At 46.3% G+C, this 16894-nt stretch overlaps 1 protein-coding gene across 3 annotated transcripts in view; it reads left to right on the top strand.

The window, feature by feature from the left end:
* ptpro (protein tyrosine phosphatase receptor type O) overlaps positions 1-16894 on the top strand; it is a 57288-nt gene that overhangs the window by 9904 nt on the left and 30490 nt on the right. For all 3 annotated transcript variants that reach the window (XM_042710117.1, XM_031582409.2, XM_031582408.2), the window contains exon 2: positions 16578-16875. In XM_042710117.1, coding sequence (XP_042566051.1) covers positions 16578-16875 — 298 coding nt within the window. The remainder of the gene's footprint in view (positions 1-16577; positions 16876-16894) is intronic.

Here is a 16894-nt window from a genome sequence, read left to right as displayed (position 1 = left end):
GTCGTATCTCAGGAGAGCTGTAAGCAAGCAGATGTGTGTGTGTGTGTGTGTGTGTGTGTGTGTGTGTGTGTGTGTACGCATGGGCCTCAAACAACAAAGGAGAGCCCAGAGAACGCAAAAGGTCAGTGTTTGCTTGTCGGCTCGTAATTTGCACAGATTAAACACTTTGGGCTCGCGTGGGGGCGTGTGTCGGAGCCAAGCGCTGCGTAATCTCAGATGCCATGGAGACCCTTCTTGGCCTAATCTGTGACACCAAAAAGCGCGGGTTTGTCTCAGGCCCTGAGGCCTATCGGTGCAGATTACTGCGTCGATGATTAGTGCACTTTCACTTTTTTGTGCGGATTAACGTCCGCATTGGATAATCCCCGACGGAGCCTCTCACCCGCTCGCATAGTTTTTCTTTTTTGTGTGTGTGTGTGTGTTTTTGTTGTTTTTGGCGTTTTTTTTGTGATGCAAAGGAATCTCACAGGAAGCTGAATTGCTTGGCAAGGGAGGATTCTTTAACCTGAACCGCTACTTCACACAGCTTCCACAAAGGACTCATAGAGGGAAGAAGGAGAAGCCAAGTCTTACTATGGAGAGGGAATCTAGTCAATGTCAAGCATTGATGAAGGACGACACAGAATGAGAGAGAGAAAAGAGAGAGAGAGAAAGAGGGAGAGAGATGGAGCGAAAGAGAGAGAGAGGGGACAGAAAGAGAGAGAGAGAGAGAGAGAGAGAGAGAGAGCAGTCTAAAGCTTTAGGAGGGGGTTCTCATTCATAGGCTAATGCCTTCTCTCCTGCCATGTCTCTCGGCTGGCTGGAAGTTGTCAAAAGGCCTCCAACGGGGGTCGGGTGGATAGAGGTGGTGGGGGTGTTCCTCTGAGGTGGCTGATCCTCTGCCTCCATCTTTCTTCAAGTTGGGGGGGGGGGGGGGTGAGAGTAGAAATAGTTTGCATGATAATATTGGCAGCTGTCTTGGGGTGACACCCCTCATCCGTGGTTGCTTGACCCCCCCATTCTTCCATCACACGGAGGTCAGAGCCCTTGGTTCATCACCCGTCCCACCACTCACTGGATGCATTTATATGAGCGAGAGAGAGTGTGTGTGTGAGCGTGCATGTGATTGTCTGTGTGTGTGTGTGTGTGTGTGTGTGTGTGTGTGTTTGTGTGTGTGTGTGAGCGTGCATGTGATTGTCTGTGTGTGTGTGTGTGTGTGTGTGTGTGTGTGTGTGTGTTTGCATGTCAGTGTCCTTTGCTTGGCTGATATGCGTCCAGTGCTCAAAGAGTTCAGACAATGCTGCCTTTCACCTTGGGCAGAGGAGAGGGGTTGTGTGTGTGTTAGTGTGTGTGTGTGTGTGTGTGTGTGTGTGGGTGTGTGTGTGTGCATGCTACTGCTTCAGGGGGTGTCACACTTTAGAAGATCATATGAACCACAGTTCCCCTTCAGAAGGGCCAAGAATGCCTTTGAATGTTTATGCTCAGTGTCTCTCTGTGTGTGTGTGTGTGTGTGTGTGTGTGTGTGTGTGTGTGTGTGTGTGTGTGTGTGTGTGTGTGTGTGTGTGTGTGTGTGTGTGTGTGTGTGTGTGTGCATGAAAAGAGATGTTCAAGTATGATGCTTGACTGCTGTCTGTTGGATGCTAATTTTAAAATCAAATCTGCCCAGCAATCCAGTTATAGAATAGTTCTGAAGCAATGCAGTTGACATATTAATTGCTATAAATCATTACAATCATTACAGTGTTTTGATCTCTTATTTTAGACAAGACAATGACTATGTAATTATACCGAAGGATGAGAGCTATTTGTTTAATTCAAAGTGGTATAGACCATGTTATGCCAATTGATAGTAACATTTCCGGAACAACTGAGGGTCACTTCTGAGGAATTGTGGGATTTGTGGTCCCAGACAGTAGCAGTGCTTTGGCATGCCATCCCAAGACTGCCACGCAATGCCTGAGAGAGGGGTACAAAGAGAGAAAGTGTGTCTGTAAGGGATGAAGTGATTGTGTGTGTGCGTGTGTGTGCCTGAGTGATTGTAATGATTGTGAATGTGCGTGTGTGTGTGTGTGTGTAAGGGATGAAGTAATTTTGTGTGTGTGTGTGTGTGTGTGTGTGTTTGCACACATTCGTGCCTCAGCGGTTCATGGTTGACTGTCTGTCTTGTTTGGCTCTGGGGCAGAGATGAGCTTTTGACTCCACACACATCAAACTCTGTGTGCGTGTGCGTGTGTCTCGTCTCGTCTCGTCTCGTCACGGGCGGGGGAGGAAGGCACAAAATGGCAGGACAGCTTAAGAATCTGTCAGGGGCCACAAAGAGCCGTATTCTTCAGTTTCTGTCTGCATCATTGTGTTTCAAGTATCATTGTGCAATATCTGAAGCATCATATGTTTCATAGATGGTACATGTGAGTAGTTGTGTGTGTGTGCTTGTGTGCGTATGTGTACGTAATTGAGCATGCTTGCATTTGTGTGTGTGTGAAATCACTATTTGATTTTAAAGCCAGAAATGTATGGACTTCTTCTTTACGGATGGCAGATTAGTGTCATCATTCATCAAGCTCTGTGGATATCATCTGTTGAGGCATGGCCTTCAGTAGGGACGTGTGTGTGTGTGGGGGGGGTGTGGGTGTGTGTGGGTGTGGGTGAGGGTGTGGGTGTGTGTGTGTGTGCGTGTGTGTGGGTGAGTGTGTTTGTGTGGGTGGGTGAGTGTGTTTGTGTGTGTGGGTGTGTGTGGGTGTGGGTGGGTATGGGTGTGGGTGTGTGTGTGTGTGTGTGTGTGTGTGTGTGTGTGTGTGGGTGGGTGGGTGAGTGTGTTTGTGTGTGTGGGTGTGGGTGGGTGTGGGTGTGTGTGTGGGTGTGTGTGTGTGTGTGGGGGGGGGGGAGTTTCATGATTTATGTTCTAACACAGTAAAGAAGAAGATTTTTTCCAATGCCAAAGACAAGAGGTTGACTGTAAATGCATAATTATTCTTATTTAAAGGTTCAGTTACATCCACCCCAAAAGGTAACCCAAAGGAACTCCATATTGAAGAATAATTATACTGATAGATTAACATTTTTCTCGATCCATTTAAGTGTAGCTTGTTGTCATATACCCATTGAGCACCCATTCCTAAGTCAACACTACCTTCTAAAAGTGAGTACAATAAATAAATAAAAACTGTGTCCCAGTTTTACAAAGAAATCACCTTTCCACAACTAACTACAGCTAACAGTAAATAATGAATCTTGAACATCTTGTTGAAACAAAGAAATGACCGTCTTAAAGAATAATGATATTCACAGCGTAATTTGGGGTGTTTTGGGAATAAGTCTAAAAAGACTGGCAAGCATTTCACAGAGTCTACATGGAGGGTCTCCTGGGTGTCTCGCGGCTAGGCTAGGCTAATTAAAGTCAATAACAGCTAGAGCCCCTCTCTGAAGTACTGTAGAAGAAGTAACAGACCTGAGGATGTTTAGATACAAAATGTTGTATCTGCTTGAGTTGATAGCAGTCTTTGCAGTCTGCCGATAAACAAATGCTAAGTGAAAGATTAAATCCTAAGTATCTTAATATCTATCAATATTACTTGCTTGTGGCTAACAGCTTTATCTATGTTTTGAGTGAAATTAGAGAGAGGGGAGGTTTGAAATGTTGCAGGTTCAGTTCTAGATTTTGTCCCATTAAAGCTTTGTCGTTTTGTGGAGGTGGCAGAAAACATCTACAGTGTGGTATTGCAATATTTTATGGCACAATATTTTATTGATACAGCTGTGCCAAGGATCGCAAATATGTATTTATTTAATATTTATTTATTTAATATTATGATTGTAATTTTATTTTGGTTCCTATGTCTACTCTGATGACAATGCTTCTGAAGTCCACCAAGTGGCACAAGACCTCATTCTCCTCTTGCGTCACAGAGGAAATTGGAAAGAAATTGGAAAGATCATATTTGCCACGCCAAGATGGCTGCAGAGACTCCCAGTATACGAAATGTAATATATGAGAGAAATAAATCGCAATGTATCGCAGAATCGAATCACAATACTTACTGCATTGTAAAATGTAAAGAATCGCAATAATATCATATCGTGGTCCAAATATCATGATTGTGTCAATTCACACTGTTACCAGTTTCCCAAATGTACACATCGTCGTGCAGTATTTTTTGTAACCCTCTTAAAAAACAGTATGACTTGCAGTAGATTGCCCCAGTTCAGAGACTCATTTTTGATTATGCTGTGTATACATTTCATTGAAGCTTGTGGTCTTACCTTCGTGGTCTTCAATTCACTGTGTTAGACAAGGCAACAAGTGATTTGTCTCTTGTTCGCTCTCTCTCTCTCTCTACCATTCTCCTCACTCTTTCTCCCTCTCTCCCTCCACAGTCTGTCTCTCTCCCTCTCTTTCTCTCAGTCTCTTTCTTCCCCTCCGTCCTTCTTTTCTCTCCCTTCTCCTGGTTCCCGCTATGCCTCCCTCCCTCTCTCTCTCTCTCTGCCTTGCATATGAAGGGATGTGATGAGTCAGTTGTGCTGTGTGTGTGTTTGTCTGTTTTGTGCCGCTCGCCGCGCCTGGATCAGTCGGTGAGCCCTCGCCTCTGCCATCTGAAGGGGGCTGGGGCGGCCCGAGCGCTGAGGCTAGATCAGTCGGAGGAACACAGGTCACTGCTGCGCTCTGCCTCCTCCTCAGCGCACAAGCGTGAACCGCGTTCTTCCGGGGCGATGTGATGTGACAGCTTGGGAAATTTGTTTGCAATCATATCATGGCCAGGCAGAACTGTCTAGCCCTCCATAGACCCGAGGTTCATTGTTTTGGGATGTTTTTTCCTTTCCTTGTCTTGTCTCCTTGTCTCTTTCTTTCTCTGTTTCCCTCTTGTCTCTTTCTCTGCTTCTTGCTTCCTCTGCTTTTGTTTATAACTCTTTCTTTCTTTTGCTGTCAGACTCCCTCGCTCTCTCTCTCTCTCTCTCCCCACACCTTCCCCTTTCTGCCTTCGCTTTCTCTCTGCCTCTGCCTCTCCTGCTCACAGGGACCCTCTCTGTCTTTGTCATTTCTTCAGAGTTGTCCTTGAGGGTCTCTGCAAATATAATTAAGGTCCTCTCTCATTACCATGGCCATTTCAATAATGCATATTTATAAGACAGTGGGGGGAATGCATATATTTTCCTCCCTCTTGAGCACGCAAGATGTGGTTGAATATGTATGGCCATTTTCAAACAGTTTCATGATTTTAACAGGCTAGACAGCTACCGGGGCACAAGCAGTGAAGTCAGGGAGCCGGTAAAGACTCAGCTCCAGTCGATGTGTTCCCTTCCCTGGGCTCTCTCCTCTCTCGGTCCTGCCTACCTCTGTGATTGATGCTCTCGGTGCTTTAACTGTGGCCATATGGAGGCTCATTATCAATTGTCACTCTTCTTATTTCCCCACTGGCTGCAGGTGGAGGCCTAGGGAGCTGAACTTTGACCTTTCGTAAACTTTTTCAGAAAAAGATGCGAGACAATGACACTTGTGCCCCCTGATGAACTCTAAACTCTCTCTCTCTCTCTCTCTCTCTCTCTCTCTCTCTCTCTCTCACACACACACAGACACACGCATATACACAGAGGATTAAGATTGGCCAAGACAGATGTGCTTCTATTCGCCCGTTTGACAAAGAAGCCATATGTCCTGTGACTGGACCTTTGAGTGTGTGTGTGTGTGTGTGTGTGTGTGAGATGCTGTCATATGCCGCTGTGAGATGTTTGCAGTGTCCTGTTATGGCTCCAAGGCTAACATTCTAGTTTGTCTGCATTACCCTGACAGGGCATGACACAACATTTCGAAACAGCTCATATCAAAACACGAGAAGGAGTGAAAAAAAAAAAAGTCAAACAGCCAAGCCTGCAGAAAATCAAACACAATGAGTTCCACGGCATTGTTCAGCCATTTCACGGTCTTGCACACAAGTTATTTAGACCGCATAAACACAGAAAAAAAACACAATTGTTGATTTGTTTGTGTTTGTTTTGCATCGTTCCCCTGGGTCCCGAAGCATTTATTGGATGTCATTACCCAGCATTAATGAATTCCGTGGCAACCGGGAATGGAAATAATTTTTTTTTATTTGTGCAAAGGATAAACCTGGTGATTTATCTCGTCTTTGTTCGCTCTGTAAATGACTCAGAGGCAGGGATTAACTCGTTGACAGACAAGTGGGAAACGGTCTTAAATGGGCTTTTTCCTTAATATATCATAGTCGCGTGTTCTTTGTTTGTGCTTTGTGGCACTTCCTTTTTGTGTGTTTCTTGAGAAACTGATTCACGGTCACATTTATCAGAAGCAACAGCTAAGTAGTTCTGACTTCTGACAGTAGAACTGTTTGTTCGCCGTTTATCTCCACGAAGTAATTTGCATTCGAGGTTGAGAGTTGGACAAACGTGCATCGGGGAGCGTTGATCACTTTTGTTTGAAGGTAGCATCGACAAACCCTGCTGAAGCAAATGTAGGCTTGCAGATGAGATCAGTCTGTTGCGTACTTCCATCCCCTTCCACGAGTCTTTGAAAGCACAGGCAATCTGTCTCTTGCAGCATGATGGCTTTTTTATGACGCAACTGAAGCTAATATCAGCCTGGAGGTTTTATCATTCCCCTGGTGATGACAATCAGCCTCGTGCATGCGAGGCTCCCTTTCCGTCAAGAAAAATAATTGAGTCTTTTTCCAGCTCTCCTATTCCCCTCACAAGCCCCTCGGAGTAGGGCGAGCTTCCTGAAATTGATGTTGACTCAGTCGCACCCTATTGAGAAAAAAAAACCCACTTGCCCTTTTAAAACAGTGTTGCCTGCCGTGCCGGGTTAATTATGGTTCTATGGTATTTGCAGAGCGCCTTTCCTCAAGCATGAGATTTTTTTTTCTTCACTCTGTTGTGAAGGGGCAAGCAGAGAGAAAGGGAGAAAGGCTTTGCGGACAACAAAAAGAGCGAGGTAGGGGAGGATGCTGAGGAAGAGAGAAAGAAAGAAAGAAAGAAAGAGAGGGAGCGGAAGATGCTGGGGAAGAGAGAAAGAAAGAAAGAGAGGGAGTGGAAGATGCTGAGGAAGAGAGAAAGAAAGAAAGAGAGGGAGTGGAAGGGAGTGGTGGTTAGCAGCTATGGCAGCATAGTCACGCTTACCGGCAGAGGATGAATAAGCCGAGAGGCAGGAAACGGTAATTGGGAGAATTGACAGCACAGCCTCCATTTCCACATTTCCTCTTTTCCTTTTTTCCACCCGCTCGAAGTGACAGAACCACAAGGTGTGCTCCCTCGCCGAGACACCTTAAATAAGCTCACGGTCTGCAGCCTCACCTCGCACTAAATAGCCCACCAGGGGAAGAGAAAGGTCTGCCCTGGGAGATAGAGAGGCATGGAGTGGGCCTGCCAGGCGGAATAGCTGAAGATTATTTTTTTTGTGTGCAAAATTAATATAGCTCGATTTGCATATTCACAGGAGGCCGGGACCCTGTGTTGCTGTGGCAGTAATTCAGAGACCATAAATAGGAGCCTCCCATTAAGTCCCGTTTTAGAGAGGCTTTTACAGAAATTGTTCTGAAGCGATTACACACTGAGGCATACCAAGAAATTTGCCTCTCTCTCTCCCTCTCCAGCTCCCAAATAGCTTTGGAACAGCTTTTTAAGAGGGATGGTGTTTGGGGGGGGGGTTCTCAGAATATTTTAAATGCCCATGAGGGGCACATAAGCACAATGACACAGAGTGCACAGTAATGACCTTTTGCCCAGCCTTCCTTGTGTGTCTCTCTGCTTTTATTGCCCTCTTTTATTGCCCCCTGTTGAGATTATCTAGCTGGAGAGGAATGCAGTTTTGACCCAGATTGGTCCGACTCTAAGCTCCTGTGCTGTGTTTGTGTCATAGGGTCATCCTATTCCACTAATCTCCCGCGGTAACATGGCCGACGACCAAACTCCAGCGATCCAGCTGTTTCAGCGATTGTGTTTATATAGGTCTGTACCCTGGTACAGTCGAGCAGCAGTGCACAAGTCACTTTATATGGTGCTGGATCTGTGTGGTGTGAAAGGCCAAACAAGTCATAGCTTTCAATCATAGCTGTTTATAATGTTCAGTGACATTTACGTTTACACAATAAAAGAGATGCATTTCTCTTTTTTGCGGAAGCGTTGGGCTGTCGTTATTTCATGATGCTGTCAGAAGTGAGATCAGTGCTGTCTAAGGATCTCTCCTAAAAATGAGTTCTACAAGAAGCGGAGCTCTTGATCATCTCTCATGAACCCTATAAGGACAGTGTGCAGATCCACATCAGACTGTTCGCTGCCAGTTCCCATTTGAACTCAATGTTACTTGTCGGAGTCACACTGAGACATACTGATTCCAGATTCCTTTGTAGTTTTCGAATCAATCCCGTGCTGTGTCCTCGTGACATTTTTCTCGAACAAATATGTGTCATATTGTTTCTTTGGATGTTAGGATGTTCAAGCCTCAAGCTTGAGCAGCTGTAGCGTGCTTGCTAACAAACAGGTGTTTATCCAGAGGGGACAATTACACAGCACAACAAAGCCATTACACAGGACTCTACGGTTCAAACGGATGAGACAGTGATCCCCCTGTAAGACATATGAGAACCTGGTCATGCCTTTGACATTTACATCAGAAGCCTGCTCTACAACAGCTCATTTGTCCTCAACACTGTCCAATAGGGGTGGGAATCTCTTGGCACCTCTCGATTCGATTCCGATTCAGAGGTCAACGATTCGATTCTAAACCGATTCTCGATTCTAAACCGATTATCGATTATCAATTCTAAACCGATAAAACGGTTATCGATGCATCTCAATTTTTAAAACATTTGAGTTTGCTACTTAGAGTCTCAAATCACTTCCTACTTTGTGTTTGATAAATCAACAGATCTATTTTTTTATTAGAGAAAAAGTTTTTCCTTGTCACAATTATGACTTTCTATGAACAATGCAATAATCGATGCAGCTTGCATTTCAACACAAAATGAATATGTAAAAAAAATTAAAAAAATATATTAATTTTTTTTTTATTTTTTATTTTTTTATTAAAAAATCGATTATGAACTTTTCTGAATCGAGACAGAATCGTTCTAAAGAGAATCGAGAGAAATCGAAAAATCGATTTCCCCCCCCACCCCTACTGTCCAATGTATCCGTGTGTGTGTGTGTGTGTGTGTGTGTGTATGTGTGTGTGTGTGTGTTTTTGTCTACATTGTTGTGGTTTTTGTTCTGCATTGATCCTGGAAGAATCGAATTCTTGACATCCTTGATTATAAGACTCCTTGGCTCGTGCCCGTTCGCTGGCGATGGAGGATAGTCTTCCTCAGGATCTTGTTTGTGCTGTCCTCTGTCCAAAGTCCCGAGTTGTCCTTCAAGCAGCCATAAAATCTTAAAAGAGGCCCCTTTAATCCAAGAACACATTTCTCTCTCCTATTGTCTTTAGTTATGGCCAGTAAACCCCCCCCCCCATTGGTTCCATGTGTGTTATGAACAGCTGTTAGATGACTGCTGTGTGTGTCCCTGTTGAAGGACACCTTTGCCTTGACCTTTGCTGTTGAACCCCATTTTCCTGCACCAGATACAGTACCATGGGCTCAGTGGCCTTGCTCACTGTTCAGCTGCCTCCTATGTATTCTGTAGGAGGGGTTGTTAAAGGTACAGTGCACGGTCCAGTAAACGTTTGATCAAATTCAGCTAATTGCTCCTCACGGTCCTCTGGCTGTCCGTTCAGTGTGTGCACAAAAACAAAAACAAAAACAAAAACAAAAAAAACGCTCAAAAACAAAAACAGTGTTCATACCTGTACATGAGAATCAAACAGAGTGGCTAGGCTTGAGCCATAAACACTTTCCAGCCAAGGAGGAGCACAGAAGGGAGCGGTGCAGCTCGAATATCAACAACCTTTCACCAGAATCACGTACTGCATCTTTCCAGTGGATCTGATGCTTCTCGGCTAGGCTTTGTATTCTTCTGATCCCTGTATTAGTCTGGGATCTTCAGAGATTTTAAATCTGCCAGGCAGTCAATATGGGGGTGGGGTGGGGTGGGGTGGGGTCGTACTTCTTGTGTTAATTCAGGGCCATTTAAGCTTTCAAGTGAAGGCACATTTTCTAATTGTCGTCAATCCAGTTTTCCATTGGACTTGAACATTCATAAACCAGACAGATCATGAATAAAATATTGAAGATTTATTCTGAGCCCCTTTTCCCTTCCCCAAGAGATGCCCACTGAGGCTGAAAGTATAGTACGAGAAAAAGAGAAAAAGGATTTCCAAGCTTTGCCGTGAAGTGAAGCTGCAGTCTTCTCCGCATTTATGAAAAATCAATGCGGCGGAGCTCACTGCGATAGAGCGCACTGATCTCCAAAGACTCCCCGGAGGACCCCTCCTCGAGCTGCCCAGCTCTCCCATTGGTCCAGGGGAAAGTCGGCCTCCTTTAATGGGCTGCTCCAATCAGAGATGAAACGTTTCCGCTGCTGGGAACCATAGTGCCAGAGAGTCTCTCCTGCGTTACAGCTGGATCGGATAAAAGCCGCCGATCGATTGACTTTATCAGAGCCATCGAATTGGGAGCTTGGGTGGGTGAAACATAAAAGGGAGGGTTTGTGTGTGTGTGTGTGTGTGTGTGTGTGTGTGTGTGTGTGGGTGTGCGTGGGTATGTGTGTGTGTGTGTGTGTGTGTGCGTGCGTGTGTGTGCGTGTGTGTGTGTGTGTGTGTGTGTGTGTGTGGGTGTGCGTGGGTATGTGTGTGTGTGTGTGTGTGTGCGTGCGTGCGTGTGTGTGTGTGTGTGTGTGTGTGTGTGTGTGTTTAGGGTGGAGGAGTGGGGCGAAAGATCTAATGAGATCCTAAGATGACGGCTGATAACCTCGCGTACCAATTTAGGCGTTCCACTCAGCTCTTCTTCTGTGCGCGGGACTCCGTGGGGAGTCTGTGATGTTTATCTTCAGATGCGCTAGCTTTCTCTGAAAAGTTCATTAATGATCCCCCCTTCTCTCTGTCTAGACTTTTTTTTGAATGCTTCCCTGATCTGCCAGACCTTCTGGGGCCGTTAGGTTTTGAGTCAGGTATTTCTTGTCAAGCGATGCTTATATTTCATCGCTAATGTTTTTTTTGTGTGTGTGTGTGTGTGTGTGTGTGTGTATGTGTGTGTGTGTGTGTGTCCTCGGTGCAAGGGTACTGTAAATGAAATGAGCAGTCGGGCTAGGAAGCCGTCAGAGCTGTTCTGGGAAAGCCTTTGATGTTTGGCCACAGGGGGTGATCATCAAGAGTCAGATCTGTTCCAGGATCATCTGCAGTCAGAGGAACGTTAACATGAAGTCAACCAAATCATATAGAAGACATCTTTGTCCCCATCAAAACAACAGCGTGAAGTCCCATTATACTAAAGGGTTGTGTGTAGCATATTAATTAACTGTGAGCTAAAACTACTTTTGAATGATGCTCTGGGCCATTGGAGTTCTACAGCATCCAACACTTGGGAAAAATGGGCCACGGAAATGAACTAAAGTGCTGTTTAGTGTTTCTTTTTATTGCACTCTGTCCACTATTTTTGCGAGCAGTGTTTTCACCACTTAAATAAGCACAGTGAGAAACAACAGGGTTGTATCCTGAATCCTTTCTATCTCCTCGGCATGGCCTCTGACTTACTTCCTTGGCACTTGATTGTTTCTGTGCCTATCCGGAAGGCGTCCGGTTTTCATCCGAGGACGCCCTGCGCCTTTCCTGGCGATCCCACGCACTTGCTTCATGGTGCTTCGGTTGATGACCCCCCCTGCCAAGAACCAGCCGTCGTGTCCACTTCCCTGCCGTTTCAGTTAATGAAATCCGGGCTTATCTCACCTCGCCCCCCCCCCCCCAATCCGATAGCCGGCAGCGCGTTCTATTCTAGTGGAATTTACGTTATCATTAGAACCAGGAGACGACTGCCGCCACCGTCGGATAACATTGCAGCCAGAGTCGAACTGCAAGGGCGTGTGCGTTAAGTCAATTAAAAGTACGCTGAGACAGTAGCTTGGTGAGCTTAAGAGATATCAGTGGCGGTTTCCTGGGGCTATCTTCCCATGCCTGCTTTTTTAATTGCACGGTCAGGCATCAGAGTTGCACTCATTGTAGCTACCCAGTGGTTACCACTAAGAATGTTAGCAGATTTCGAGCCCGATGTGGTTCAGACCTGGGACGGGTCTTTCCCTGGTCCAGCCCCGATCCAACTGTGATTCCCGTCACTTTGGACGAGCCTCCGTCACAGAGAAAGTGTCCGTCACAGAGAAAGTGTCCGTGGCTGATGGTCCACTCCACACCGAAGGCTGAGGAAAGGAAAGGAAAGAGAGAGACGATGTGGGATGTGACGGACTGCCATAGTGGAAATGTAAATGTCTGCATTTTCAGGAGACGCTTGAAGACTGCCTCCAAAGGGCAGCAAGGTGACCTTTTCATAGGGGGGGGGAGGCAGAGAGAGAAGTGGTGATGGGAGTGTTGTGTGTGTGTGAGCGAATGTGTTTATGTATGCTCGTGTGTGTGAGTGTGCGTGTATGTGTGAGGGAGTGCATGTATGTTTGAGTGTGTGTGTATCTTCATTTGTGTGTCTCTGAGTGTGTATGCGTGTGTGTGTAACACAGGGGGAGGTGTGTGTGTGAACCTGCGGAGAGAGTAATGAGATTCAGGCAAGGATGAGTGTGGAGCCTGAGCTCTCCTCATTAAATGTGACTGAAGGCGAGTGCTTCACCCCGGATTCTCTCTGCCTCACAAACTCCCTCTTTTCAAGCGCCTCAGACATGCTGGGCACGTACGGCAGCCAGGCCAGCCAAAAACACTGGGATGCAAACAGTAAAAGCTGTGTTCGGCAGTACGCTCTGCTCCTCTCTACTCCTCTCTACTCCTCTCTACTCTGACAGCGCAGTATCTCCCCGCTTGGTGAAAGCAAAGCCGGGGGGGACAAAATGTATAAACATCTTTACCAACTTCAATTAGAATTTACAACATTTCCGACAACATTTCTACATTTTAGGATGGTTCGTGCTTCCAGGATTTGAAACTCTGTAGGGTGCGCGGAGATGAAGCTATTTCAATTCCTTTAGCTCTGCCACCCTGTCTAAATTAGCTTCAGTGATACACATCTCATATATCACCCCCAGTGCAGTAAAGTCTCACATTGCCTGTAGTGTGGGCCCATCTATCAAGGGCCCTCCTCTGCGATGTGGAACTCCACATGTGCTTTAGTTCTATTTAACAGAACCGGGGCGTTGGGCCACTTGATACATTATTCTAACTAAGTGATGACTTAAGTGACTGGAGTCATTTCCCCTGTATGTTGGCGCCTTGCTGAAGTTTGGCCGTTGGCCACAGACACTTTCCCTCTGATGGAGGCTTTTACAAAATTACAGGAATCTTATCTCAAGGAAGCGTGAAGGACATTTGAAGACGGCATAGAGGACCCTTACATGTACTTAGCTCCCGATAACACTCATTTCTGATATTGCCTCAAAAGCTGTCATGAGCCGCAAAATAATTTGAAAGGTTTTTTTGAAGTACTCACAGATACCCTTAACCTATAACCGCCTTAAGTTGTAATAGCTACATGCTTGTCCTTCATCTAATTGTCTCATCATTTCATCATGCGAAAAGGAAATACAAGTGGGTGGGTTTTCAAACAGTGGGCACGAATAGAAGACAGTGGAAAAAGCACACACCCAATTTTCAGTGACTTCTTGATGATTGCTTATTTTTTGGCACAGTAACCAGAATTTGTGTACAAGTTTCACAAGTTGTCAGTGTTTGTTTACAGTATCTGTCAGAGCAAGGTGCTAACACCAATGGACGCTCTGTGGTTTGATTCCCTTAGAGCACATCTACCCCAAAACAAAATCTGACTTGGAGCTGGACTGGAGATGGCTTTGGATAAAACATGTAAACGCTAAATAAATAAATATCAAGTTGATGGAGTGGTTCATTAGTCATTTTTCAAAAACAAATCGAGAATAAGCTATTCTTCTATGTATTCTTATCCGTTTGTCTTTTAAATGAATCTATTGTATTCACCACGCCAGGACACAAAGTGGTGGTTCTGCTAAAAAGGTCTTAAGATCTATGAGTGATGGTAAGCGCTGGCTAATCACGCATATCACTACAGTATTCAGACAAGCACAAGCACAGGCCATTATGGTATAGCCTCTAGATGCATCACACTCATGAGGTGAAGTATTCAGCTGGCACACAACCTCACTCACCCACCCTCACTCACCCACCCCACCCTCCCACCAACATCATATTCAGTGCCATGAATCATTTAGAGCAGTTAAACGATCCCCTCTCTCTCTCTCTTTTTATCTCTCGCTCTCACTCTCTGTCTCTCTCTCGCTGCTCCTGTCTTTCAGTCGTTCTGTCTCTCCCCCTCTCTTTCTCTCACCGTCTTCTCATTGCTATAAAGGTCATCTCCATTTCCCATCAATACCGTTTAAGATGCTCAGCGTCTACGCCGATGGCTTGCAGGCTGGAGGGTGGTGGGTTGTAGGGTTGGGGGGGGGGGGTGAGAGAGTGAGTGTGTGTGTGTGTGTGTGTGTGTGTGTGTGTGTGTGTGTGTGAGTGTGGGGTCACGTCGCTACCGACGTTGACAGCCTTGGCTCGCCTTTTCACTTCCCCTTACAGTCACAAGCCTCTTGATTGGCAGAGGCACGCGAGCGTGAAGATCCACACCCACACCCAGCACCCAGTGTTACTGGGCACGAGTAGAAACAACGGTGTGACTGAAAACGCCTCGGAGAGAAGCTAAAGACACATCGGCCCGCTCAGGGGCGGAGGAGCTGGGCGGAGCAGAGGCAGCTCCATCCCCCATAGTTCCAGCATTCTTACCGAGAATGAACGTGAGCAATGGTGCTACGGTGAAATGCCTCCCAGAGGAGCTCCAAACATACAGGCAGGAGGAGTATACACGGGTGTATAGGATGCAAAAATAATTTCCCCAAAGGAAATGACAGTAGTGTTGGGGTGTTATTTATTGGTTATATATTTTTTTGCGGATAGAAGGCAGCAAGGTGCTTTTTTCCTCTCCACTGTGTTGAAGACACTCTACCTCTGGGGATTTGGAGAGGGAAATGAGGCTTTGTTTTGAGCTTGTGGAGGATGACACAGTTAGTAACTGTAAATTGTGTCTCTAGGGAACACTGGCAGAGGGGATGCCTGTTCTTGGGGTAGGGTGCTGCTTCATGGCTTGGCGGAGGGGATGCCTGTTCCTGGGGTAGGGTGCTGCTTCATGGCGGTGGCTATTTTCTGTGTTACCTCAGGAGGAAGAGGGGATTTAATCAAGAGGGATACTTGACCTGTGGCAGAGTTATGGTAAAGAGGACTAATCTCTCATCAGGTCCTTTTTGATCATGCCAGGGAGTCAGCGTGCAACCAGGAGGTAATCAGGGGAACCTGGTGGAATTGCCAATTAGGCTGCCGCAGTCCTGGCTCTCTCGGTGTTGTAGGCGAACACACACTTTTGTGCCGCGCTCCCTTTATTAAACATTGCATTCTGGGTAGGGTGGGGGGGGGGGGGGGCATCCTCTGTGTTAACCTGTGTTCCTCTGGCATTGATCATTTCCCATGATGTCTGTATACCGACAGCTGCCGCTGCAGATTATGCCTATCGATACGCCGTGGCATTTAATCTATGCCTGATCCATTTCTTTTTGCCACTAATCTTTTCCTGGGGATAATTCATTAGCAGCGAGCACTGTGCGTCTCCCCAGTATAAGAGTATATAGATGCGTATGTGTGTGCGGTAAGACTGCACAATGATTGCATCTGATCATGACAATAATGTGGTCATAAATGATTACTCAGAACAGAACCATAACAACACACTCACAGGAAGTACTCGTTCCCGGAGGTGAAGCACTCACCAAAGAGGAAGTGAAAATGGGAGTTAAGATGGTGGGAGAGGAGTCTTAACGTTAAACACGAACACACACGGACACACACACACACACACACACACACACACACACACACACACTATACACCACACACACACACACACACACACACACACACACACTCACCTACCATCTGCTCTGTATAGGTAGCCCATTACTAACTGTGGAGTTGGGAGTCTAGAGGTCCTGCGGGGTGTAAACATGGCCGTCCTCATGATGGCAGCCATCTGCATCCCTGGGTTTTCACTACCTGTGTGCCTCGGAGCTTAGCCCTGTGCCCCAGTCTCTTTAGTTACAGCGTGTGTACCGTATGTGTGTTTCTGCAGGTGGGTGTGTGTGTGTGTGTGTGTGTGTGTGTGTGTGTGTGTGTGTGTTTAAGCATTGCCACAGTAGATTACAGAGATGTATGCATGCCTCTGTAAATGTGTGTGTGTGTGTGTGTGTGTGTGTGTGTGTGTTTTGTTCTGTGTCTAGTGTTAGATAAGCGTTGGTCTGCTGAAATACACCAAATCTCAAATCTTCCTTCCATTCCAACAAAGGTATTACTGTTAAAAAAGAAATCAATATTTCAGAAACTGTGAAATCTCAATATTTCAAACTCTCCCCATGGGTGTCAGAGATCTTCAGTCAACTCCCACCACCACCAGTCACTGTGGTCCCATCCAGCTCTCTCTCTCTCTCTCTCTCTCTCATCCCCACAGAGCACATCGGCCTTCCAGGTGACCCTGCGTGACGAGTCCTGGATAGTCATAACCCTCGAGCCGTCGGACCTGAGAGAAAACGTGACGGCGTACGCGGCCCGCGTGTCCGGCGAGCCCCGGACCCACCTCCTACTCTTCCAGAACCAGACCCAGAACCAGACCCAGACCCAGACCCAGACCCAGCCGGACTCAATGCTCTTCAACGCCTCCTACCACGGCCTGTCCTACACGGTGGGCCTGGTGCTGGGGAACGACACTGTCTGGTCCAAACCGGTCCAGACCAGAACCATCCTCACAAGTAAGGCAGCCGAGTTTAT

This window comes from Clupea harengus, chromosome 16, assembly GCF_900700415.2.
Source record: "Clupea harengus chromosome 16, Ch_v2.0.2, whole genome shotgun sequence".
Taxonomy (NCBI): Eukaryota; Metazoa; Chordata; class Actinopteri; order Clupeiformes; family Clupeidae; genus Clupea; species Clupea harengus.
This window is presented reverse-complemented; position numbering and strand designations above follow the sequence as displayed.